We start from the raw sequence: 26,633 nt of genomic DNA, 5'->3' as shown, positions 1-26,633 counted from the left end.
TCAAGCCCTCCCAAAGAAAATTATGCACCAAATTTTGCAAATGTCCCATACACCAATTGAGGCCATCACAAAAAGGACGCGGTTCACAATCAAAGCTGAGGCACTTAAAGTGCAAAGTGCCTTCCTATGAAAGCATGAACAAGAGGTGATGAACGAAGCCATTGCCAAAAGGACATGATTCAATACTAAATCTCTCTTACTAAAGAGTGATTAATAGAGATCCAATAGAGAAAATTATGTTAAACACTCTTCAAGATTAGGAAAAATGCTGCTTTGCAAGAATATCCAATTCCACTTGATACTCTAGGCATCTCATTATTTAGCCCTAGGAAATCCAATGGAAATCTTAGGTCATGCAACATGATTAGATCTCCTCAAAGCCTAAACTAAAACTAGCTGACTTATTACAATTGATCTTTGGCTTTGAAGATAAGTAGTACACCTCTAGAGAGAGGTAAACCCTCTCTAGGCTCTCAAGTGATCCTTCTAGGAATAGGACTATATCATCTGCAAGCTTTGAGTCTAGAAGCTCCTCCTCTTATCAGATCGAGAGGTGGATACCCAGTAAGCCACTAGCATGAGAGCAAAGGAAGTATCTTAAAGCATTTTCCATAAGAGGAAATAGGAATGGGACTACGGGATAGCCATGTAATGGGGTGAGCACAAGAGTTAGAAAGCCTCCCTTATGTATCGACAATGAAAACATGGCTAGAGCATCTTCATTAGAGGAAAAGTGATAAAAGACTCTGTGTGCCACATCACATGAAATTCTAATATGGCACTCTTGTTGAGAGTTTTAATCACACTCCTTAAGTCACTAATGGAGGTTAGGTCTCTCTTAAGAGGCCTACCTACATCAAAGCATGAGAGATTGGAGCTCTATGTTGCTCTACTAAATGGCTTTAAACCAACCATCTTGTAGGGGGGTAACATCCTACAATGTATTATGCTTGAACAAGGTGCCTCCTTTTGTATCTAGATGTTCACGGCTGTGAACATCTGCACCTGAAAAGGGCTCTTTATAACTCTATTCTTAAGATCAAGTATTGTGACTAATGACATGCACAATCATGGAAACCATGCATGTTCTAGCTCACTATCATGCAACTCACTAAGATGATGGAGGGTGGTGAACGAGGGAATACCTTGGTTGCCAAGCTTTTTGTCCCAATCCCAAATGAGCACCTATTTTTCTAACATTCACCTAAATGAAAAAGAACTTGTTGAATGCCCTTGTATAGCTAGTAGGAAATCCTTAGAGTGTTTAAGGGCAACAAGGCTAGTGGTAGATGGAGTGGAAGGGGGATAGAGCCCATTGTGAGAAGGAAAGAGTGGTGTAAGAAGAAGACCTAAAGTTTCTCCAAACATCTAGAGAGGATGTCAAGAAAAAAACATATAGGGTGATTCCATACAAGGTTAGAATAGGTTAGCGTCAAAATATACAAAAAGCCAAGCTATTCTACATCCATGTAAGCCTAAATTCATAGTAGCAAATTGCTACCAAAACTTTGCAAAGTCCTAGATAAAGTAGGAAATAATTTGGAATAGGTACCAGAGGGCAAATGTTGGCAAAGAGCTAACTATGAGCTTTGTAACTCAAATTGCAATCCTAAAACTCGATTTTGGAACAAACAAATCCCCAAAACTACCAGTGTTTATTGTACACCCTACCAACAATCAAACAAATCCCCAAAACTACCAGTGTTGATTGCACACCCTACCAACAAATCCCCAAAACTACCAGTGTTGATTGTACACCCTACCAACAATTGAGCTAGTGAAGGTTAAATCAACTCCTAGACTTTGCCTTGGAGTATGTATGTTATGATTGGGTAAAAAGATAAGTGAGCTAGTCTCCTAGGAATGTGCATGCAATCTGAATGGTGATCCTTTTATCATAGCTAGTGGCCACCACATGTAAAGTCTAGCGCACATATGCCCACATACATGAATTAGTACATGTGTAGAATAAAATAAATGACAATAAAATGCAATATGTTACTAGAAAATCTACTATAAATAACACGTGTATTTTGAACCCTTCTACTCCAACAAGGTATTATTTAGGGCTAGATTTGGAGCTATAGTAATCTCAAATTTGCAACTTGTTTTTAATCTAGAGCGGAGTGGCTAGTAGGAGATGTGTATCATTTTCAATCAAGCTATATAAGTTAGTGGATCAGAGATCTATTCCTTGAAAGAGAGGAGCCCACTCTAGGAGGAGGGTGGCACATACATGTGATTTTGAGCCCTTGCTCCATATATGCCAAATGAGTACAATAATATATGTAGGGTCAATAGGCATTCACGATACCCTCCTTGTTTCTTTGTAGCAAAGTAATACATCGCCTCATGTATTCCTAGGATGAGAGCACAAAATGACATCAAAGAAAATCTTTATATATTTGCTAGAGACATTGAGATTTTAGTTGGGATCTTAGTATGACCTAGGCATAGATCTGAGCACTAATACTAGACCTCAGCTAGAGCCATTAGTATATGTATTCACCTTTAGCTAATCCTTCTTCCACCTCGTTGACTAGGAGAATATGTATTTTCTCAAAGATACGTTGCAACACTTACAAAAGATCAGGAATAGGAAAGTTCCACTATACTTTTTGACTACCTCCATAAATCCCACCCTTCATGAAGTCAATCTTAGGATAGACTCTCTCCGTCTCAACCTTCTAACTTCTGAAAGAACCTATTCAACATTCGAGGTTTCTTTGAGGTGGTTTTATTCAACAAACATTGTAGCATGGTTGTCTCAAGCTAGCCCTCTAGCTCTCCCAAGATGGTATGCTTGTCTAATTATACCTTGGGTTTTGATCCAATAGAAGAGGATAGGTGGATGGAAACTCATGGTGTGATCAATATGAAAATTTGAACTCCTAGCGACTCAAATGTATTGCTCCAAGTGGCTATCGATAGCATAAATTGTAAAACCAATTTGATGATTCCTTTTGTCTTTATTACCATTCATATGATTCCATTATTTACAAAATTATGCATTTGCTAAAGGGGTGAATTATTGATTGAGGTGGAGTTAAGTGGGGAAAGAGCAAGCATTAGCTATAGTCCATTTAATTACCTCATTTGGGGCATGGAGAAACAATAATGGATACAATATTGAGGGAGATGGTATCCTTACTTTTCTACATCCTAAGATGCGGATGCACACATGCACCTAGCAAGCCCTTGATCACACATATCCTAGCATACCCCCCCTCAAGGGTTTGCCTCTTGCAATGTCAAGGATACATCTAGTCTCATAGATTCTCATGCCATCTCATGGTGGTCAAGGATAAATCTATGTCTAGGATCTCATGCTAGTAAAGGTGCTCAAGAATCAAGGTTTATAAAAATGGGATAGACCCCCCCAAATGGTTCTCTCTCTTGCATGTACAAGGATTTAATCATAGGCCTTTGTGTGGACCTAGTTTCTCATGTCTGCAAGAGGTACCATGGGAGCAAACACATAGCACATAGCCTACATCATATGCTGACGAGAGGTGATTTACAAAGACTATATGGACTAATGCAAAACCATAACATTCTTTTTGGAGTACTAATCCAGGCAGAGAAGCTCAAAATTGACTACATGACCAAGTGATGATAAACAAAAATTCAAAGACAAGTTGCTCAAAAGGCAAAGTAAGGCCTTGTCTTCTACTACAAAGTTGGATGCTTCTTTTGCTGATGGAGATACAAATAAGTCTCCTTCTCCATAAGTATAATTGGTTGGAGAGATAGTTAGATACCCCAAACTCTTAGCATAAAGGAAATACAATGTCTATTTCTTCAAAAAATAGCATTCAAGCATATTCAAAACATAAATGCATTATGAGCATTTACCAAAACTGTCAAACTGGAGGACAGTGCTCCAAGGATAATACTGAAAAGTGCCTCAGATCACTTCCAATGGTCAAACATCTAAAAGACCAAAGATAACTGACATAATAATGAAACTTTCTAGCACTTAACCATATTCAATGGTTCATCACTGTTACCTCCAAATTAAGTAGTTTGAAATTGGAGGGTGCAATTGAAGCTGAAGAGAAAAGCTTTGCGAGGGCTTTTAAAGGCAAATGAAAGCTCTTTTTGAGGACTACTTCCAGCAGAGAGAATTGTCAAAAAAACGTGCAACATTGCTCATGACAGTAGTGCCTTCTCTGACTGGTCTTTTGCTTCTTTCTCCTTATTCCTACAAGCATTTGAGCTCAAAATTCATGAGCAGCAAGCTCATAGTGTCATCCACCCGTGGCTAAGAGGAATTGGTGAAATATTGCATCAGTAGGCAGAATTGCTTAAAAGTGCATCGAGCAGAGATCATGTTGGCACGGGCTATAGAGGGCATCTCTCCCTAATTGCTTAGTGTCAAAGGTGCGCCCTAAGTAGAGGAAACTTCAACTCAGAGGGCTCTGGGAATGGTCACTTAATGGAGGAGAATGGGGGTGGAGAAGAAGATGATGAGGTGGCATATTAAAGATACAATGGGCTAGGGACTTAAGGAGGCTCTGATACCAAATGTTGGAACTTGGGGAGAGAGGAGAGCTTCATCATGGAGGTGAGCGAGAACACAATTGTGAGAGGGAAGTCCCTCTTTTATAGAAATGGAGAGAGGGTGGCCTAAATCAATGGCACCTCTCCTACATCAAAAGAGGTAGCTCCTAAATCATAGGAACTCCACAATCATAGGCACCACCCCATGTGGGGGCCTTAAGTGGATGCACACATGCACCTAGCAAGCCCTTGATCACACATATCCCAACAGAGTGTTTGTGAAGAGCACAATTGCTATGGTTTTTAGAGTTAGACCGTGCCTGATAATTCGTTGCTTGCATACTCCTTTTTCTCCCACATTTCTTTGATTCAACCTGGTCTATCCACAACGACTCCATCATAAGCCATTGGGATTCTCTATTAAAATTCACAACAAACTCATTAGATTCACTAATATAACAATTGATTAAACAAATCATGCACATGCTTATTATTATTTTCTCAATCGTCCCACCACTAGAAAGGATCTGTGAAGTAGCTCCACCATAAGTACTCTATAATCAAATTATCCAATGAAAACCAATTTCTACAATGTGTTGTAGTACCTGCACACGAATGTTTTGCGATACTTTGAATAGAACCACTCGAAGGATCCTTCCCCACGACTATTGTGAATCTAACCAAGGTCTTGTACATGCTACACATAGAGAATCCCCATTTGTCTCCAAGCTCTTGCATGTCGATAGCAATCTCCATGCAAATAGTTCATGAAATGCAGCACTTGAAGACCCACTATTTTGAAGCCACTTGGCTTAGTTAGACAGCCAGTTGTGCCCGTATTCCAAGGGCCCATCAAAATAGCAAGTTTCTAGTAGCTAGCCCCCTACCCTAACGAAATAAATTTGACCATTCTTTCCTATTGCACTCCCACTGGCCTTGGCATTGGCCTTCTTGTTCCAAAGCATCCCTTTGCCGCCCCAATTGTGTTCAAGGCTCACCTCCACAATCCTCCTCACCTCATTTAAGCTTCATACCCTCTGGTACCAGCCCTTGCAACGTAGTGAAAGCCACCTTATAGGTGCTAGATGTGCCAGCTATGACCCTTCAATCATCAGTAGGGATCTTGTATCCTTCCAGGTGTAGAAAGCGGGAAGCCAACTATTGGAGCGTATGTGAGGAAGCCTTCAAGAGTAACCCAATTTTGGCCAAGATGATGATTAGCAGCATCATTTGCTCTCTTGGAGACTAAATTATTTGTAGCACCATCTACTCTCTTGGAGACTGGATTACTTAGAGTACCTCCATGTTTAAGACGTTATAAGTTAACCCATAATTTTCCAATTCATCAAATAATCTTTTGCGCAACTATACTAATTCTGATTTGTGTTTTGCCTCTCAAAATTTTTATCATTTGTATCTCCACAGTGCTATGAGGGAAAACCCATTTTAGACTTGAGCTAAGATCGTGTAATTTAGATTTGGGCTTGTAGGATTCTGTTCGCATGGACATTCCTATTACTATGTTAGGTAATTTGCTGGAATGACTCGCTTCTCTTTGTGTTCAAACCCACCATTGTATTCAAGGACTGTTGCGTAGTACCTTTGAAAGTTATGCTCAACGAGACTATCTCGTCTATTGTCTGGAACACTTGGCCTTACTTCAACTTTGAGTCACCCTTCAATAGATTTTGAATTGAAGTAAACATTTTGGAATGCTTGGCCTTACTTCAACTTGAGTCATAATTTAGTAGATTTCGAATTGAAGTCAACATTCTAGCCTTTGCTCATGATATGTGAAACCTTGTCTCTAGTCTTGCAAGTCTCATCGTTATGATCATGTGACATTGTCTCCTTCTCAATTGTAGGTAGGATGGGAGCTTTGGTCCTTTCCTCCTAGAGCCGGCCCCCATGCAACAAAAAAGTAGGGGACCTCTTGCAAGTTCTTAATTATGGTGCTTATGCTAGCAAATACAGGTTTTGGGACCCCATGGGGGGTTGGAAATGTTGAGTTAGCTCCATAATTCACGACTATCAAGGGCTATCATTCCTCGGAGGTTGAGTTGTTGCTTGACATTTTATTTGTCGAAGCATTGTCAAGGAGCAAAACCAATGGAATTGAGAAATGGGCTGCTAGGGGATGCTTGTGGGCACCCCCTTGGACCAAGTTGAAAATGTAGGTAGTCAGTCCAAAAGTTGCACGGCGGGTTGGAGCATAGTTACATAGGCCTCGTGTTTTTGATGAAAATCATTGAAGGTGGAAGCGCCAATCCATGGGATTGACTCTTATGTATTCATATACTTCAATTGCTATGTATTAGACGAGAGCTGCTATGTGTTTAATGCAACACGCTATAAACCCAAGGATGGGCACATTCTTTGGTCTTATAATTTTTGGAGAGGACATGTGCCAACTCCCCGTCCACACAAATATGTGGTTATGTACTAAATGTGAAGTGCTATGTGAAGAGTACAAAATGCCTTCCAATTATCTAACACAACATCTATTCTCATTTTCAATATTTAATTCCAAGCTCCCTTTTGCAAAGTGCTATATGCTGAATATAAATTTCTATGTGCCCAAGAGAGTACACCCTCCTTGGTCTTATAATTGAATAAGCATGCCAGCTCTCCCCTCACACAAACATATGGTTATTACTGAATGCAAAGTGCTATTAGTGGAATGCAAAATTATTTTCAATTAGCAAACAGAACAACATTTACTCTCATTTCCAATATTTAATTTCAAGCTAATCTCTTCCTTTTAAAATTTGAATAGAACAATTATACAAATCCTACAACCAAAGAACATACTGCAATCTTCTTTCTTAATACAGATGTCTACGCGGATCTAATTATCATATAATAATAAGAATTAATCAAATCTCTTTCAAATTTCCCTTTTTGGTTGGTGCTTTGGGGTAAGCCAAGGCTTAAATATTATTCTTGATAAAGACATTGTGAGAGGAAACAAACTTGAGAGACCAAGCCATCTATCCTTATAGACCCTATGGGTAGGTGAGTGACTAATGCAAACTTAGAAAGAATGCCACATTGTATGTTGCTATCATGTCTTTTTTCTTCAAGTTTTTTACCTTTCCACAAGGCCATTATTGGCTTCTCCACCATTACAGCTTCTTTTGGAGTGGTCATGTACTTGGTTCCTTCTCTCCATGGTTTGCCTTCTCCATAAGAAAAGGTAGTCCATGCTGATGGAGTCCCGTATGTTAGGGTAGTGCATTGTTTATGACCTTACATCATTGATGATCACATCATGAGTTAGTGACAAGATGGCTCCCTTTTTTGATAGAATATTGAGATTACTGGTCATTGATCAACTTCAGTGTCATTTTTGCAAACTTTTTAGACATTTTGCCAAGGATTTTCGAAACAAGAAATAGCCTGATGACGAGTTATTTAGTACTACTATGAGAGTGATGACATGCCTTAATAATTTATACATGGATAATATAACTATTACGAAAGTTTTCCTCCTCCCCTTTTTTCATTACTTGGGTCCTGTAGCCTTGCTATTACTTACTAGGCCTCAAGTTTTTTATGAGGGTCAAGAATCCTCCTCATGTATTAGGGATTGGTACCTCGATGTATAGTTTTGAAAACTTCATGCCATCCTGCTCTCTTAGTACAAACTTTCATGTGCAATAGTGGACACTACCTAGGAGATTATAACAAGCATTATTGCAGATTTAGAGTTAGATGTATAGAGGCCACTGATGGCATCAAGGTCCACCTAGCTCATACCTTGGCCATTATTTCGACATATATTGGAGAGCTTGTCCTTTCGTCACTTAGACCATCATTAGTATAATGTGGCATTTCTAGCCATAGTTCATTAGGTGTTATGTTAGCTCACAATTTTTAAGTGATGATTTACCATGGGTTTCTCATGCTTTACATCATGTATTAATGCATCAAGTTTCTTCTATGGGCTATTTATTTCATATTCAGATAAAAAATAGAGGCGTTCTACTGTGTAGTGAATAAACTTAATGTAGTAAGAGATTGCCTTATTTTATTAAATGAAGGAAATTGTAAGCCTTGTGTTCATTTTGGTTATTGTCTGATCAAGATTTGAACATAAAATGATTGAATTTTGTAAGTGATGAGATGATTAAGCTAGAGGGGTCATCCAACTATGGTATCTGGAAGCACAAAGTACAAAATTGCCTCCTAGCTCTTGGATTATGAGATTGTAGAGGTGCTAAAGAATAGTTTGTGAAAAGGCCAAATGAGGAACAATTTCTCAATGCGAGAGCATGTTACTCCTTGAATTGAGACAATAGCTACTTCTTATGCCACTTGGAAAGTCCTAAGAAATTGTACCTAATAAAGAATTGGCCTCGTATTCTTGCTTTGAAGAATATGCTACTCTCTTAAATACAGAGTTTTATTCAATTTAGTTCAAGCATTTAGGAGATCCAGAATCAACCTTGTTCAAATTGATCTAAAAGTATAAATTTGACTTACTCCCAAGTATACTTAATGGATTGATTCATTACCTATATGCTATATGTGAGTAGCTTTGGCAACATAAGAGAAACTACCATCAAGGAGTTGGTTGGCTATAGAGAAAACAGAGTAATGCTCAGCTTTCAGACGGTGATGAAGACAAATCTTTGGTGGAATTTCCATGCAAGGTTAGAAGAAAGCACAAAAGGGGCCAATTATTTATTATGGGAAGCCACTGCTAGTGGATATGTGTTATTACTTGAATTCTTCACTATTAGCCCAAGATCGGAGGACATGGACACCTTGGGGTAGAAAATGTGATGGGAGGCGGCTAACTAGGATGTTGTTGAGGCAAGGTATAAAGGGGACAAGGGTGCCAAGGAGAGGGAAGGGATGACGATGCACTTCGAGAAGTAAGAAGAAACTATCTATTGTCTTGTCTTCCATTGACTTAGGGTATAAAACAACCAATATGTCAATATATGAAGCCACATTGTTAAGGTTTCTTATTAGAGAGAGTGGGATGCCATAGAATCATAGTACAATTATGTTGTGTGATAACTAAAGACGTATTATTTGTTTGGCTAAGAATCTTCTGTTCCATGCAAGGACCAAGTGCATTGAAGTGCATTTCATTCCATCGAGAAAAATTTCCATTACAAGAGGTGGATCTCATGTTTTGGACAACAAATCATCTACAGCAAGCCACTAGGTGGTAAGAAGCTGGAGTGGTGCATGGCTATGCTGGGGTTTTAAGATATAAAATTGAACACTGAGGGTGAGTTATTGCATGATTTTATTATATTGTCTATAATCCATTTTAGACCAAGAAATGCTTGTTTCCAAATTCTAACTCTTGCTCAGATTGGGTAGCTTATGAACAAGGTGGGTCCAATGAATATTTTAACCTACCACGCAGAACCACCGTGCCATGAGGGAGTGTAGAAGCCTTGCTTTTTGCATTGTATATGGCCAATTGTGTCTAGGTTTGTGTGGCTTTTTTAATGCACCTTGGAATGTTTTCCCACTCTCATGCTTCCCTCTAGCCATAACATGCCTAATGCCAACCTTAAGTCCAAATCCATGCAAACCCACCTTAAGTACGAAACTTGAGTAAACAAAACACAGGGTTAGGCCACGGGTTGCAACTAAGCTAAAGGTTTAGGGTTCCACTCGAATAAGAAGGAAGGCATTGGATACCATTGTGACACATTTAAAGAACAAATTACTACTAAGGAGTCAATGATCCAAAACAACTAATAGCCAAATGAAGCTGCTTATATAGCCATAGTCATTATTTCATAGAGTTTTGTAACTCACCGTAGGAGAGTTGGTGTGACCACTCTTGCAGGAGGGTTGGATGATGGTTGCATTGGTTCCTCTATGTCTGTGCATGCGCGCTTGTGTGTGAATGGCTTCTAGAACCAACATTAAAAGGATTAATCAAATCCATAAACTCAACCTCAAGACCTAAGCTAAGTGTGTTTCTAGAGTCACTGTCATAGCTAGCTCCTAAACTGGGCAAGTGTTTTTATGAAGAGGATGATGTGACAACTTTGGCTATTCACTTCTATGTTAGCACTTAGGGCATCTAACTAATTGAGGCCTAAATGAAATAAAGGCAAAAGAAAATCAACATTAAAGAGGACTTAAAAAAGGAATCTTGTGAGGCCTTGCACATTTACCTATGTAGCTAGCAAGGAAGAGGAACTCAAAAGGAATATTGAGAGGCCTAGAAAACTTTGCCAACGCCATGCATGGGTTTGAGGTTCATTCAAACGCGAGCTAAGTCGCAAGGACCCGCATTTCGGCTGCACTGGAAATGCTCATGCAACCTCATCCTTCGCACCTGTCTGGAATCATAGACCATGTCATGTCAGCACACTAGTCTCTAAGCAATCTAACCTCACGAGCACTCCACACCTTTTAATTTAAAGGTTTTGAAGCTTTACTGGGCGCGTACGTCCATGTGGGAGTTGGCGAATGTATGTGGTGGGCCTTGAGAAGGTGTAGGACACCGTCATGTGCGGGTAAGTTTTTAGGCGGTGTCGTGGTTCATGGCGACAATTTCAGCGGCCTTACTATCGAAAGCTTCCACGGTAATATTGCCACTGAAAACCTCAGAATGAACACAATATTGAATTTTCTCCCTGAAGCAATGTGCACGCGCGTCTTGCTCAAGCCCACAACTAGTGTTCTTCTAAAACTTTCACTTTAGTAGCCAGTTCGGAATAGAATCACGATTTGGACACCGCATTACAGTTTGCTTCTCAAACGGTCTGCACGTCGAAGCTTATAATCAGGTCTTTCGTGAACTACCTTCACTTACAGCGGGTCTAAGAGACAAGATGTTTGTGCGATACAGTAGATGTATATCATAGAATGTATGATATCAGGTGCTTGGTTTCTTGTGGTTACTAATTGTAGAGAAGAATCTTGATAAATATTCTTGATGAATATTATCTATGATTTGCAAACAGGTCTTGGATTTACTCTTGTGTTTCTGGCCTGTTTACCAGTGCTTTGCTCGAAGCTGTAATGACCAAGTCTATCGTTGTTATCACATCATGGCACGACTTGACCTTATCTATTTAGACTAGGGTACACTCTGGTTGTGGGTCCTATTTAGTGAATATCGGGGAAGTGTTGTTAAACAATAGATAGTAACCTGACACAGGCCCACAGCAGAATTATAGGGTAAGGGACTCTGAAACTCACACCAACACTCAATGCAGAACGATGTAAGCTCAGATGTTGAAAAATTACAATAGAATTTGCAGTAGAAAAGGGTTTTCTGAGAGTGCAGTCTCTAAGGACTGGGGAGCAGCTCTGGAGCCACATGTTGCACAAGCTCATTCATGGGTATTTTGTGAGACATGAGAAGAACGATGGCTGGATGCAGAGACGAGCTTAGGATGGAGGACTTTGGAGGGTGTACGCCTCAGAAAGTTAAAATAGTAGCTCAATATCAAAGGAGACGGTACATTGATCCAGAATCCATGCACAACAAAGGAGGCAGCTTGGAGGCTTTGGGTGTGGGAGAGGAGACCCTTTTAGATGCTTCAGTGGGACCCGGCAGAGTGGTCTTGGAGAGATGCTTTCATTCAAGATGCCATCGATATTCCTTTTTCAGCTATTAATTGAGATTTGGTAGGGGGATCGAGATGGGGAGGATTGATGGCACACTAGTCGCTGCAGAGCATTGGCACAGATAGGGACTCTTTTGGAGGTTTCTTGAGGATTTTTCGTGCGGGATCTGGGACAGTTGCAGGCCAAGGAAGATCTCCAACTTCCTTTGGCTGTAGGCACATAGAGCCCTTGCAATGGGCTCCCGGTTTGGGTTCGGTCGTTTTTCAGCTATGCTCACGATGTGGGTTTGCAGTCTCAAAGGCACTACATTTGGGATTGCCCACTGGAACATGAGTTTTGGAGGAGAGCTTTGAGGATAGTCTTCGCTGGGATTCAGGATGAGATGGTGGTGACTCTGGCCAACATTTCGCTAGATATCATTCACTCTCAGAGGTAGATGGGATGGACTCCAGGGAAATACAGATCACGATAGGCATAGGGGGAGGCTTTTATCAATGTATGGGAGCCAAGCCCCTTCATTCATTTCGTAGATGGTGGTATAATATGGCATTATAAACCACCGGAGTGGCTATTTGGTCAGCCCTTTGTACGAGGTAATCCTCGATAGAGCGGCCAGCTAGGGGGATATCCTTGTATATTTATGTTGTACCTTTCATTGGGGAGTTGTATTTTCCTGTCCGTGTCACTACGGAGTTATTAATAGAAGTTTCTTTTCTCTGAAAAAAAAACATACGCTTAAATCCCGTGAAACCTTCCGGGCTGTGCTGTCTTTTCTTTTTGGAGGGCTTTCCCTTGCCCTTGTCCTTCTCCTCTTTCTTTCCTTGGGCTAAGTGTTCTCCTGGCCGGCTGTCCTGAATTCCTTTCTTATTTGACTTTCCCAAGGATTCTAAATGCTTTGAACCGCAATCAGACTGCAATTGATTTGGACCTGGTTCTAGCAATCGCCATTCTGCCAGATGATGTTTTTGTGAAATTCTCGGCTGAAACAAGTGCTAGATGCCTGATGACTTGATAAATTCCCACTTTTCCTCTTCCAGGTGTCAAAACAAAAGTGAATTTGATTCCAGATGGTGCAGAAGATTGAAAACTGGAACAAGAAACTTGGAAAGAGTGGAGTTTATAAAATCAGCAACTCCCAGATCTTATTGCAATTGTTTTAGAGCAGGATTTCATTTTGTAGGCAATGTAGCAGGTTTGCTTCTAATTCGTGGTGAAACCTGGTGCCAAAACAGCAGCAATAGGCTGGAAATTCAATCACAATTTCCCCTAGTGGTGTTTGGGTGTGAAACTGGAGCTTGGAGGTCAGCAAGAGGCAAGAATACAATGCGATTTTACTGTTTTCAGCTTGAAAAACAAGGGAGCAGCCAAGATCTCAACAACAAGCATGCCATGCATAAACTACCAAAATTTTGATACGAATCTGCTGCTCCTCCCGGACTCCCTAGCTGCCCCCTCTCCTCCCCTCCCTGCCTCACCTCTCCCTCCTCCCTCAGCCTCTCCTTGCCTCCCTCCCTCAGTCCCTTCCCCGGCTCCCTCAGCCCTCTCCCCCGCCCTCTACCCCCGCCGATTCCCCCAACTCTCTCAGCTCTCCTCTCTCTGCTACCTTTGCTACCCCTCCCGCTACCTCTGCTACCCCTCCTGCTACCCCCTCCCGCTACCTCTGCTACCCCCCCCGCTACCCCTCTCACTACCTCTGCTACCTCTGCTACCCCCTCCCGCTAACTCTGCTACCCCCTCCGCTACCCCTCGCTAACCCCCTCCGCTACCCCCCTGCTACCTCTGCTACCCCCTCGCTAACCCCCTCCGCTACCCCCCGCTACCCCATCCACTACCCCTTGCTACCCCCTCTGCTACGCCCTTCGCTACCCCTCTCTACCCCCCTGCTACCCCCCCGCTACCCCCTCGCTACCCTCTGCTACCCCCCCGCTACCCCCCCCCCCCCCCCCCCTCTTTTTTTCCAAACCCCCCCCCCCCCCCGCTCTCAGCTGCGACTAAAAAAAAAGAAAAAGAAAAAAAGAGAGAAGCAGCTTCAACCTCCTGCAATCCCTTCTTTGCCCACTGCTGTTTCCCCCATAATGAAGGGAACAGGGGGATGAGGACAGGAGACTAGGCGGGAGACCCTTCGATCCAAATCTGCATACGCGTGGAGATGGGGAAGGGGAACGGTGACAAGGCGAAAACACAACAGCAACTCAGTCTGGAGGACTTCAACAAACGCAGCAACCGGAGCGGCTTGACAGTGGACAGCACTGCGGCCCAAAAGAAAGGGGCCCACCCAAAGCCCATGCTGCTCACCACATCCTCGACCTCTATGGTTACCACCACTATTTTACCACCATCATCCGCCTCATCATCTACGCCACCTCTCTCCTCGCCCTCTCCTGCATCATCATCACAGGTCTCCTCTCCAGTAGCCTCACCACTGGCCCCACTAGCCACGGCTCCACAATACTTTCCCCTCGTATCAACTCTACCTCTTAGTCAGCCACCCTTCATCACCTCGTCCGGCCTCGCTACTCCTACATATCACTCCCCCGCCCAGATCATGCTGTCCCTACCCTCAGTACAACCTCAACAGCCCACCTTCATTCCAACCCCTCTTGAGATCCAGTTCCCACCTGGACCAGGACATCTTAGGCCCCCGCCAGATGCTTGGGACTCCCTATTGGCTGAGATACACAGCATCCGGGCCCGTCAGGCATAGCTAACACATTACACCCAGGAGCAGGCCCGATACACCCAGGAGCAGGCCCGCATTATACAGGAGCAGGGCACCCTTATCCAGGGACTCAGACACGACATCACACAGCTTCGAGAGGAGCTCGGGACCCTCAGAGCAGCGCCTGGAGGGACCCCAGTCATAGAGATGGAGGCACAGATAGCCACAATATAGTCGGCTATAGCAGAGACGACTAGATGGGTGGACGTGGCGAAACGGGAGCCTGCAAAGGCAACCGTTTCAGCCGCCATACAGGAGCAGCAGCAAAGGGCTTTGAAGGCCCTCAACATCCGGATACGAGGGATCATGCGAGACAGTTCCAGCACCACTACGATACCCATGGAGGAGGCGATCACCTTTGTGACCACTGTTACGCTCAAGTTGAGGTAACATGACCTCGGAAGGGTCAGTCGACATTTTCCTTTAAAGGATCAATGTTTGTACTATATTTGTTTGGGCTTCATATAAACGATCAAAAAGGAATAAAGGTCAAGGTCCTTGGTGAGGGTGATATGGCACTAGACTAGGTGGATCTAAGGCTAAGGGACCTAAATGCATGAAATGTGCCTAGGGGCAAATGGTTTCAAAGATATCCCAAGAGAGGGGTAAATGATGCATTAAGGAAGGACCCTAATTTGAAGACATGTGGCATACTAGATCCATCTAGGGAGTTTTGGGGCTCGTTGGGAATAAGCAAGAAAAAGCTTTTACGTAATCTGATTTTTTTGCTGAGAGCTTGCTACCACCGAGGTTGGCTGGGAGGTTATTGAATGTGCCTGCACCCGTGATTCCACGTAACATTCTAGGAGCAGACAGATTTTCGCGTGAGATTTGGTATCAGAGCCGCAGGTGATTGGAAAAGGGGGATCATGAGAGGTTTTGGGCTGGCAGGCGTATGCTTAAGCTCACAGGCTAAGGAGCAGATAATGGTACGGGCTGTTTGCGTCATATGGTTCACATTATCTGCAGTAGTTCGTCAACCTTGGAGTTGCATGTGAAAGGATGGCAGAATCGTGTACAGTCGCAGGTTTACAACTTGGTTGCCTTTTGGACTCCTTGGCATCACGGAAAGGGACTGACTGTTGTAATATTGTGGTATCGTATAATTCGTCATTGATTTGAAGGTGTGGAAGACGAAAATAGCGAAATTGAGAAAGTTGGCGTCGTTTGGTTCAGTTATCGCGTAAGTGCACTGCTCGTCAATGCTTACCCAAAAGCGAGGTTGCTAGAGTTACGACCACCTGCAGAGAGCTACTGTGCTGTCACGGGACTTTCTTGTGATATTTTGTTATTTGAAGATCTGAGCGCTGCACGAAATCCAATTGACGGCAAAGACTCAAATAGTGGGAAAAAGGACACGAAGGAGAAATTAACCAAGGCTCGGAAACGTCGTTATTTTGATAGATTTGGTGCTACATCTGAAAAGCCATGTGGATGGGACTGGGTTTCCATCATCTCGCATCCCGTAGAGCTAGGCTTTCGTTGGTTGCGTTTGATCGTGAGCTCATGTGAAGGGGTAGATACTATAGTATGTTTGTGGTCACAAGGCAGGTCCTAAATGTAGATTTGGAGTGGACTACAGGGACTAGTTGATCTCTTCATGCAGCAAGAATAATAACCTGGGAGCTCTCTATGCCTTCTAAGCTTTGTTGGAGTATTTGCTTGTTTATTTGCCTCTGTGTTTGAGTCAATTTGGATTGCAGGAGTTTTCCCTAGTACAGGGAAAAGTGGTTTTGGTTACAGTGTGGTATATGCTTTGTTAGCTGTAAATTTTGAAGTTGGACTTTCGATTTGTAATTACAGTTTCAAGCGGTGTTTTATTTATTTAAAAAAAAAAAAACACACACACAGACATACCCATTGACCTAAATGGAAGTAGAAGAAGAAGCTTCCAAGATGGATCCCGTAGAGTCGGGAGTCCGGCCGACCCCGCAGGTGTCGCGTCCAGCAGGTCATACACTATCTGGCAGCTTGCAATGTTAGAGAATGCCTTGCAACAGATTTTAGCGCAGCAGTTACAAACAAATGTAGGGCAGTTTGAGCTTATGAAAATGGTGCATAGTATGTCTGCTAGACCATCTCGTGAGGAGAAAGGTAAATCTCCAATGGAACCGGAGTCCAGTGTTCGTACGGTCGAGCCTAGGAGAGCTAAGGTGCCTAATATTGCCAATTATAGGCCAGAAAAGTACTCTGGTCGAATGTCTGACCATAGTTGCGATATCATTGAGACCTGGCTACACAAGTGGGACGAGGCATTCGCCATTTGTGAAATCAGGAATGATATGAATTCGCAAGGCCACCCATATGTTTAATGAGGTAGCGGATAGGTGGTGGATAAAACAGCAGAAAGATGCAGCAGCATCCACTACTCGGGAGGGGTTTGAAAAGGAATTTAGAAAACACTACCTCCTGACGAAGCATCTCGAGCTTGGGATCAGTATCGAAACCTTTGTCAGAGAAATTTATCAGTGGCGGAATACACTGATAAGTTCAGAGAAAGTGTAACGAAGGTTGATGAACCCCTACCTCAGTCAATCCAAGTAAAAGATTTTATCTTTGGATTGAATGATCGAATCAAGATGGAAGTTCGGGCTAAGTATGTGAACACGCTAGATGAAGCAATTGCCATAGCCCTGAACTATGAGAATGCAAAAGGGAATAGACCAACTGGGTTTGTGCAGGTTGGGACTCAGTATGGGTACCCGAAGAAAACTGGGTTTAAGAAGAAATGGATTAGCAAAGAGAGTGCCTCACAGCCTAGTGGTCAAGCCAAGCAAGCGAAACCAGTTGAGACTCCTAAATCAAGTACCACCATTGGAATGAAAAGAAAAGTAACACCAATGGCAGCGCGGGCTTGGTCGAAGTCTTCTTTGAACCCAGAGCAAAGGGAAAAAGCGAGGAGAGAAGGCTTGTGTTCTGGATGCCTTCAGCCTCATCAGTGGAAAGATTGTCCACGAAACAAAGATCGTCGGATGGCTGAGATGGTGGTCTCAGAATGCGACGTGGATATGGAGGGAAGTCCCAAAGCAGAACAGATGCAGATTCAGCTAGCGGGATCTTCTCAAAGGTTAGTACCTTTTTTGTTATGTGTGTCTGTTGCTAAGTTAGTAACTAGTGCACCTGATAATATCCTGTCAAAGCTCGCAGCAACGGGGTATACAGCCTTTAATGATACGGAGTTAATTAAGATGAAAGGGCAAGTAGCTAATCATGAGGTCATTGTGTTGTTTGACTCAGCGTCAACGCACAATGTAATTAACTCTAAGCTTGTAAAGAGGCTGAAACTAAAGACTAGCCCATCTGACTATGCATATACAGTTAGGATGGCAGACGGAAGTTCAACTGAAGTATGGGACCAAAGGGTTACCCAGTTGGAGCTTCGAATTCAGGACTATGCAGAGAAGCTTGGTTTTGAGATGACTAAGCTTGCTCATGCAGACATAGCCCTAGGTAAGGCTTGGCATTTTAGGAAGAATCCAGCCATAGATTGGAAAAAGCACATTTATCAATTCAAGATGAATGATGTGCTGTATGTCTTACGAGGTGAAAAGGATATACCTCAAGGACCGTTGGTTTCCGTAATGGAAATTCGAAAAGCTCAAGAAGAGTTTTTGTTTCTTTGTACAACATCGGTAGAGCCGATTGATGATTCTTCAGCTAGCACTGATGTTACTCAAAATGGAGAGATGGCTAAGCTGGCTGATCAAATAACAGAGGAGTTCTCTGATTGTTTTAGGGATGAGCTATCTTATGGGTTACCTCCAGAGCGGAATGTTCAGCATAAGATTGAACTAATCCCGGGGGCAGAACCTGTAAATAGACCTCCCTATAGCTTGAGTTTTACCGAAGAAGCGGAGGTACGAAGACAACTGGAAGAATACCTCAAGTTGGGGCAGATTCAACCAAGTTTCTCACCTTTTGCTTCGCCAGTGATATTAAAGAAGAAGAAAGATGATACTTTTCGCCTCTGTATAGATTACAGAGCATTGAATAATATCACGATTAAGCACAGGTATCCGATGGCTCGGATTGCTGATTTGCTAGATGCATTACATGGGGCCATAATTTTCAGTAAGATAGATCTTAAATGTGGCTACCATCAGATCCGTATTAGAGCCGAGGATGTGCATAAAACCGCTTTTAGAAGCAGGTTTGGACATTATGAGTTTTTGGTAATGCTCTTTGAACTTACCAATACTCCAGCTACATTTGTCATGCTTATGAACGATTTACTACGTCCGTATATCGAAAAGTTTGTAGTACACTTTATTGACGATATTCTGGTATTCAATAAAAGTATTACTGAGCATCATGAACACTTAAGAATAGTGTTCAGTACTTTGAATAAAGCCAGTCTTTATGTAAATAAACTATAATGTGTATGGTAAGACTTGAATATTTAGGATTCATAATTACTCATGAGGGAATAGAAATGGATCCAAAGAAAGTGGCTGCGATACTGACTTGGCCAATCCCTCAGAGTTTGACCGCTTTGCGATCATTCTTGGGATTTGTCTAATTTTATCGAAGGCATATCAAAGGATATTCCGAAATAGTATCGCCATTGACTGATCTGACCTTAGATAAAATACCTTTTATATGGGGACAGAATCAACAGGAAAGTTTTAACACCATAAAACAATCTGTGGTCTCAGGACCGGTGTTAAAAATAGTTGATGCCCAGAAATCGTTTTTCCTTGAAACCGATGCAAGTGGCATTGCGGTAGGAGCAGTTCTCCTCCAAGAGGGAAGGCCAGTAGCCTTTGAAAGCAAGAAGCTTTCTCCCTCTCAACGAAATTGGCCAACTCATGAATTAGAGTTGTATGTTGTTGTCCATGCTTTGAAAACATGGAGACATTATTTGTATGGGTCAGAGTTTTATGTTGATGTTGATCATGATACTCTAAAACATTTTTGTAAACAATCTGACTTGAGAGGCGGCCAAGCTAGGTGGGCAGAACTCATGCAGGAGTTTAACTTGACGATTCGGTACCGAAGAGGGAAGGATAATAAAGTTGCTGATGCGTTGTCACGCATTATGCATAATATGAGTTTCACGGTATTAGAGAGTGCTCTAATGACTGAGATTAGGGAAACTCAAAAGGTGAACGAGTTCGTCCAGAGTCTTTGGCCTAAGGCTCATGTGTTGAAACCCGGGGAAAAGGATGACCTGGCATCCAGAAAAGGCCAAACTTATGCAAGATATGCCATAAGGGATGGTATGCTGAAAAGAAATGGCAAGGTAGTAGTACCTAATCAGAATGATCTCATGCAGAGAGTCATTCAACAATGCCATGATAGCCCATGTGCGGGACATCGAGGAGTCGAAAAGACATATGATCTCGTGAATCGAGATTTCTTTTGGCCAAAGATGAAAAAGCATATCATGAATATGTGACACGTTGTTTTTCGTGTCAGGTAAGTAAAGGCAGAGCGGGTGAAGCCACCCGGACTTTTACAGCCCTTGGAAATACCACTAGGTAGGTGGGAGAGCATTTCCATGGACTTTATTGTAGGTCTGCCTACGACACAAGGTGGATATGATTCTATCCTTGTGGTGGTTGATCGTCTTACCAAGATGGCTCACTTCATTCCAACTAGAGAGTGTGTTAGTACCCCGCAAGTTGCGGATTTGTTTATTAAACATATATTTCGTTTGCATGGATTACCCAAATCCATAGTGTCAGATAGGGATGTCAAATTTACTGGTCATTTTTGGATTGCGGTATTTGAGACACTAAGGATTGAGTTGGGAATGAGTAGTGGGGATCATGCAGAAACGTGGTCAGACGGAAAGAATCAACCAAATTTTAGAGGATATGCTTAGAGCATATGTGTCATTGAGGCGACATACATGGGACAAGTGGTTGCCACTGTTAGAATTTGCCTACAATGATAGAAAACATTTCTCAACAGGGTTCAGTCCATTTGAGCTGAACTATGGTTATAGGCCAGCGAATCCAACTATAGTTGGAATACCTCAGAAAGTGCCTAGTGCCGCGAACTTTGTGGTTCAGATGCGGGAGATGCTAGCACTTGCGAGAGCTAACATCCGCCAAGCTATGGATAGAGCTAAGGTGTATGCAGATGAAAACCGATCCGCTAGAGAATTTAAGGAAGGGGAAAAAGTTTTTCGCAGAGTCCTTCGCACTCTAAGTCTTTGACTGCAGGAGAGTGTGCTAAATTATCACCTCGATATTGTGGACCATGGTTAATTCTAAAAAGAATAGGCAAGATAGCCTATAAATTAGAATTGCCACAGGGTTGTAAGGTGCACGCAGTGTTTCATGTTTCTCGTTTAAAGAAATTTTTGCATACAGGTGACTCACTAATTGAGGGTGTTGTTTTGTTTCAGGAGATAGAGGATAATGCAGGACGCAAACCAACAAGAATCCTGGACCGAGGAATAATGCAAGTACGCAATCGGAAGATACCCACGGTGTTGGTTGCATGGCATGGTCTACCTCTATCAGAAGCTACCTGGGAATCCGTATACCAGTTACAGAGTGTTCCCAGACTTTATCATCGAGGACGCTGATGCTTGAAGAGGGAAGGAATGTTACGCTCAAGTTAAGGTAACATGACCTCGGAAGGGTCAGTCGACATTTTCCTTTAAAGGATCAATGTTTGTACTATATTTGTTTGGGCTTCATGTAAATGATAAAAAAGGAATAAAGGTCAAGGTCCTTGGTGAGGGTGATATGGCACTAGACTAGGTGGATCTAAGGCTAAGGGACCTAAATGCATGAAATGTGCCTAGGGGCAAATGGTGTCAAAGATATCCCAAGAGAGGGGTAAATGATGCATTAAGGAAGGACCCTAATTTGAAGACATGTGGCATACTGGATCCATCTAGGGAGTTTTGGGGCTCGTTGGGAATAAGCAAGAAAAAGCTTTTACGTACTCTGATTTTTTTGCTGAGAGCTTGCTACCACCGAGATTGGCTGGGAGGTTATTGAATGAGCTTGCACCCGTGATTCCACGTAACATTCTAGGAGTAGACAGATTTTCATGTGAGAACCACCATGGGAGTCCCCGACCATGGCATAGAGGGAGCATGGCGTGTTGGGAGAGATCCCAATCGAGAGCAGCCCCTAGTCATTCGCTTCAAAGATTCACATGCTTGACTAACGACACTCCGACGCGGAGCCTATCTACGAGAGCACCCCACCCTCTCCATGGACAAGGATTTGACACCACTATAGATTGAGGAGCGACGAGTTCTTCTGCAGCAGCGGGATGTTGCCCACAAGGAGGGAAAATGGGCCGAGATGGTAGGTTGTTGACCGGCACCCGTCAGGCTCCCACCCGTACCTCCTAGGGGGATGGGGCCTATGAGACTCAGGTTTTCTAGACCCTAGACTGCACCATCTGAAACTGTAATGGTACCTTATGGTCAGACCCAGGGAACTTCTTGGAGTCTTATACAGGACGAGACATAGTCTTTTACACGGAGACACACCAGAGCCCAGAGCGTCCACTACCGATAGTTAGTGGCTACACATGGGAGTCAGCCTTCAGGGATGAGACGAGGGATACAGGAGGAGTCCGAGGATCAGGCGGGGTCGCAGTATTGTACAGGTCTTCTCTCGTTGGAGCCCTCTCCATTGAGAGGAAGGACGCACACTCCCGATTCATGTGGATCTGGATCTGACGCACAGATACCCATGACCTTTTCATAGCAATATTCTACTTCCCGCCAGACACATCCCACTTCGCCAGAGTGGCACGAGAGGAGGGTGAGAATCGCCATATGCACCCTTACATCGGGATATCCCAGACCTTTCAGCCCACGGGGAAGTTCTCCTCGTTGGGGACTTCAATGCCAAGACGAGCACACGCCAGGCACCACTCCTGGACTTTCGAGATGACTCTATCATGCTACCAGACATGGACCTAGACGGAGCAGGTATGACCAGGTGCTCATCGGACCGACACAGGCCTGTTACACCATATGGACACGCGCTCCTTGATTTGGGCAGGATGCATGATCTCATCATCTACAACGGGCTCGACCTATGGCCCTCCTCAGGTGGTTTTACTTGCTTCCCACACGGGGGGGGCACTAGTGTAGTAGATTACATCATGGGATCCCCTACCTTCACTTCATGTATCACCGACTTCACCGTAGCACCACTCCCTCCAGGAGCTGATCACACATACCTATTTTTCACTATCGCCACCCCACGCTTAGCCACACCACACACACCACATATGAAGCACGACACCTACCACGACATACACTTTGATCACAGCCTCTCACCGGCCTACTCTGGACGCCTAAAGAGACTCCTAACCTACATCGATCACATACCACTCATAGAGGATCATGCTGCCCTGATTAGTCGCACACTCCTTGAGGCTGCCCTCCAAATCTTTCCCCACACCACACGGTCCACTAGACCACCACCTCTTGGTTCTGTACCCTGCAACAATTGGTACGATGCGGAGTGCAAGGCTGATCGCCGACAGCTCCGATTTGAAACGAGATGTCACCTCCCGAACACACCAAACACGGTACGTAAGTACCGATGTCTCGTACGTCGGAAGAAGCAAGCATTTCTTCGTCGAAATGAGGAGCTGCTGCACATCTTGTACAGCCATAAGGATTTTTGGCGGAGATTCCTTGAGCATAGGTCCCCATCACCTCTCACCGACACGAGAGTCTGGCACACGTATGTACACCATCTTTATGATGTCCCATACCAGCCCACTCCAGATCTCATACATACACCTCGCTCCACCACTTGCACGTTGTTTACGAGAGGGGGAGTCAAGGACGCGACATTGAAATTGCACAATGGCTTGCCTTGGCTTCCCCGGCACCTGGACACTCAACACCATCAACCCCATCCACAAGGCAGGGGATCCCATGGACCCGAGTAACTATAGGATTATCATGATTGGACATGTGATGTCCAAGATCTACGCAGCTGTATTGGATGCATCGGTCAACCTGTTCGTAGAGATGAGAGGGCTCAGAGCAGAGGGTGAGGTCGGTTTCAGGTGAGACCATGGGACTATGGATCACATACTCACACTCAGGAGTGTCATTGAGGAGGCCAGATCACGGAAGAAGAGGGTATATTGTTGCTTTGTGGATTTCCGCAAAGCCTTTGACACAGTACCTCGAGCTCGTCTCATCACACGTCTACAGACATTGGGATTTGATCAGGAGATGATTTGGGTAGTCATGGCATTGTATGAGAGAGTCTCAGGCCGAGTTCGCGCAGGTTGGACAGATGAGATCCTGAGTACCATAGGGGTCAAACAGGGTTGTCCCTTATCACTGACCTTGTTTGGCCTCTACATCGATGAGCTTGAGACTTTCATGGAGGCATTCGGAGGGACCGGTTGCTCACTTGCCGGGATCATCATCAGGATTCTTCTTTATGCAGATGACGTGGCACTCTTGTCGTCCACACCGGAGGGGCTCCAGCGACACCTGGATGCACTGCAGGCTTTTTGTTTATCCCATGATTTGGAGGTCAATCTTGGCAAGACCAAGGTCATGATCTTTAACACCTCTCGAGCAAACATGCAACGGAAGCAGGTTACTTTTACTTTCGGTGGGTCACCAGTTGAAATCGTATCCTCATACACTTACTTAGGGGTCATCTTCTCCGGCCCGATCTTCACGATTAGACCAGCGATGCAAGCCAGACTGAGCAGGGGATACGCCTCACTGGCTCGGCTAGAGAGACAATGCTTTCACTCCCACTTCCAAGACCCTCAGACCAAGGCTCTTCTCTTTGACTCCTTCGTCCGACCAGCTGCTATGTATGGCAGCCCTTGTTGGGGGCCTGACATGTCAGAGATAGAGTGGACACGGGTGGAGCGCCTGCAGATCCTCGTGCTCTCACGGATGATGCGGGGGAAACCGTCTGTACCACATCACATCATTTAGGCCGAGTTTGGTGCTTCTCCACTCCAGCTAGATGCAGCCTTTCAGACCATCACATATCTACACCGGGTTAGATCATATGGGGACTGCACATCAGGGAGATAGAGGTTGCCATGGTTGGCTCTCGATTCCTCCATGAGGTTGGCAGCAAAGGGAGACGAGCGATGCTGGTATGCACGGACTCACAGATGGTTTGTGAGACTAGGGTTCCACATCGATAGGATACCTCCTTTTCAGTACAGTTTAGATGCCCCTCTGGTAGTCCCACCCACCATCGCGATCAGGCGACACACCAACCAGGTCATTCGTGAGGATCTCCTGCAGCTACACACCTTTAGGACTTGGATGGAGCCGAGGGAGCTTCCAGTGAAGCTGAGTTTATTGCCTCACTCACTACGGATCTCCATCGGACAATTTCGGGTATCATCACACCGCCTCCGCATAGAGAGCGGCAGAGCAGAGGGGATTCCTAGGGAGCATCGCTTATGCATATTGTGCGACTGTCAGGAGGTCGAGTCGGAGGAGCATTTTATTTTCAGGTGTCCAGTGTACTACGAGATCCGAGGTCGCTACCACTAGAGACAGCTCCGGGCTCGTTTCCAGATTCCTCGCCTACCGAGATCAGAGATGCCTCGCGGCCTTCATTTACGAGGGGATCCGACATAGAGAGTACTTACTCAGGCGATGGGGCTTGGCCACATCATTAGACCCCTCTCAGAGCAGGATCACAGAGTTCTTTCCATCGAGTGACATTGATCGTCCAGTCTCTAGCCGCAGACGTGACAGAGATCCCGACCCGACGATCGTAGCACGACACACGAGACATCGAGGGGACACACAGATCACTCTGGGGGACCTCTTGTCATTGTTTAGACTCGGGATACGTCCCACGGGAGTCACGGTGGCTCTGGTCTTGTGTCGAGCCTCGTCCAGGAGACTGAGACGCACGTCACTCCTTGACGGGCGTCAGTGTCCCATCACCGGCTATGCACCAGCTAGGGCGACATGACATACGGAGGATTCCGCTCTGCTCGAGTCCTTTTCTTTTCTTTTCATTGTTACATCCAGATGTATTTGATTATGTATGATCAGACTTAGGGTTCAGCACATGTGATGATGCTCATTTCAGTAGCTCCACCCTTACTGTGATTTGTATAAGGTTTTCTTTCAGTCTCATAGACCCATCGGTCTTCCGAAGACACTAATAAAATTTCTTTCTTTCTCCCGCCTCTCTCCCCCGCTCTCTCAGCCCTTTCCCCCGCCCTTCCCCCTGCTCCCTCAGCCCTCTCCCCTGCCCTCTACCCCCTCCTTCCCCCCCCCCCCCCCGCCACCCCAGCCCCTACCCCCGCCCCCTACCTCCGCCCTTAAACTCCGCCCCCTCAGCCCCTACCTCCTCTCCCCTCCCCAGCCGCCCCATTCCTTCTCCTCCCTCCTCTCCTCTCCCACCCCTTCAGTCCCTCAGCCTCTCCCCTCCCCTCCTCCTTCATCCCCTCTCCTCCCTTCCATCCCCCCCCCCCCCCCCCTAATTCTCTCCTTTTTAGCCTCCCTCCCCCCCACCCCCTGACTTCTTCCTCTTCTCTGTCTCGCCCTTATCCCTTTCTTTATCCTAAGCGTTTTTTCAGTCGGACGGAGCTCATTTGTGTTTGAGTCAGCCTTTCCACCTTGATTGACGATGGCTCTGCCTTCAGCCAATCCTCCCCCGCTTCCACCGGCTGCGAAAACCATAACCTTTTCAAAAGACGAGTTGTAGCAGCTCAAAAAAGATATAGAGCAGGAGAGCTCGACATCGCTCTTTGCTCGCATCCATGGGTCCCACCCTTCCAGGTTACAAGCCAGGGACTGGATGCTCGCCACTCTACCTGTAGACCTCGCAAGGCATCTCACAGATGTTCGTCTGCTTGGGTGAGGTTTCTTCCAGATTGTTTTTGACTCCTCGGAGGTAGCCGGTAC

At 44.5% G+C, this 26,633-nt stretch overlaps 1 protein-coding gene across 3 annotated transcripts in view; it reads left to right on the top strand.

The window, feature by feature from the left end:
• Positions 1 to 10,776: 10,776 nt before the first annotated feature.
• The window catches only part of LOC147883051 (Pyridoxal-5'-phosphate-dependent enzyme family protein), a 35,590-nt gene continuing 19,733 nt past the window's right edge, over positions 10,777 to 26,633 (top strand). For 2 of the 3 annotated variants that reach the window (XM_087399687.1, XM_087399684.1), the window contains exon 1: positions 10,777 to 11,069. In XM_087399687.1, the coding sequence (XP_087255813.1) occupies positions 11,028 to 11,069 (42 nt within the window). In that variant the 5' untranslated portion in view covers positions 10,777 to 11,027. The other variant, XM_087399686.1, reaches the window with a different exon arrangement.

The sequence above is a fragment of the Dipteris shenzhenensis genome, chromosome 28, assembly GCF_047967505.1.
Source record: "Dipteris shenzhenensis isolate YYH24624 ecotype China chromosome 28, Dip_SZ_1.0, whole genome shotgun sequence".
Classification (NCBI taxonomy): Eukaryota; Viridiplantae; Streptophyta; class Polypodiopsida; order Gleicheniales; family Dipteridaceae; genus Dipteris; species Dipteris shenzhenensis.
Note: the sequence above shows the minus strand (reverse complement) of the source record. Positions and strands in the feature narration are given on the sequence as shown.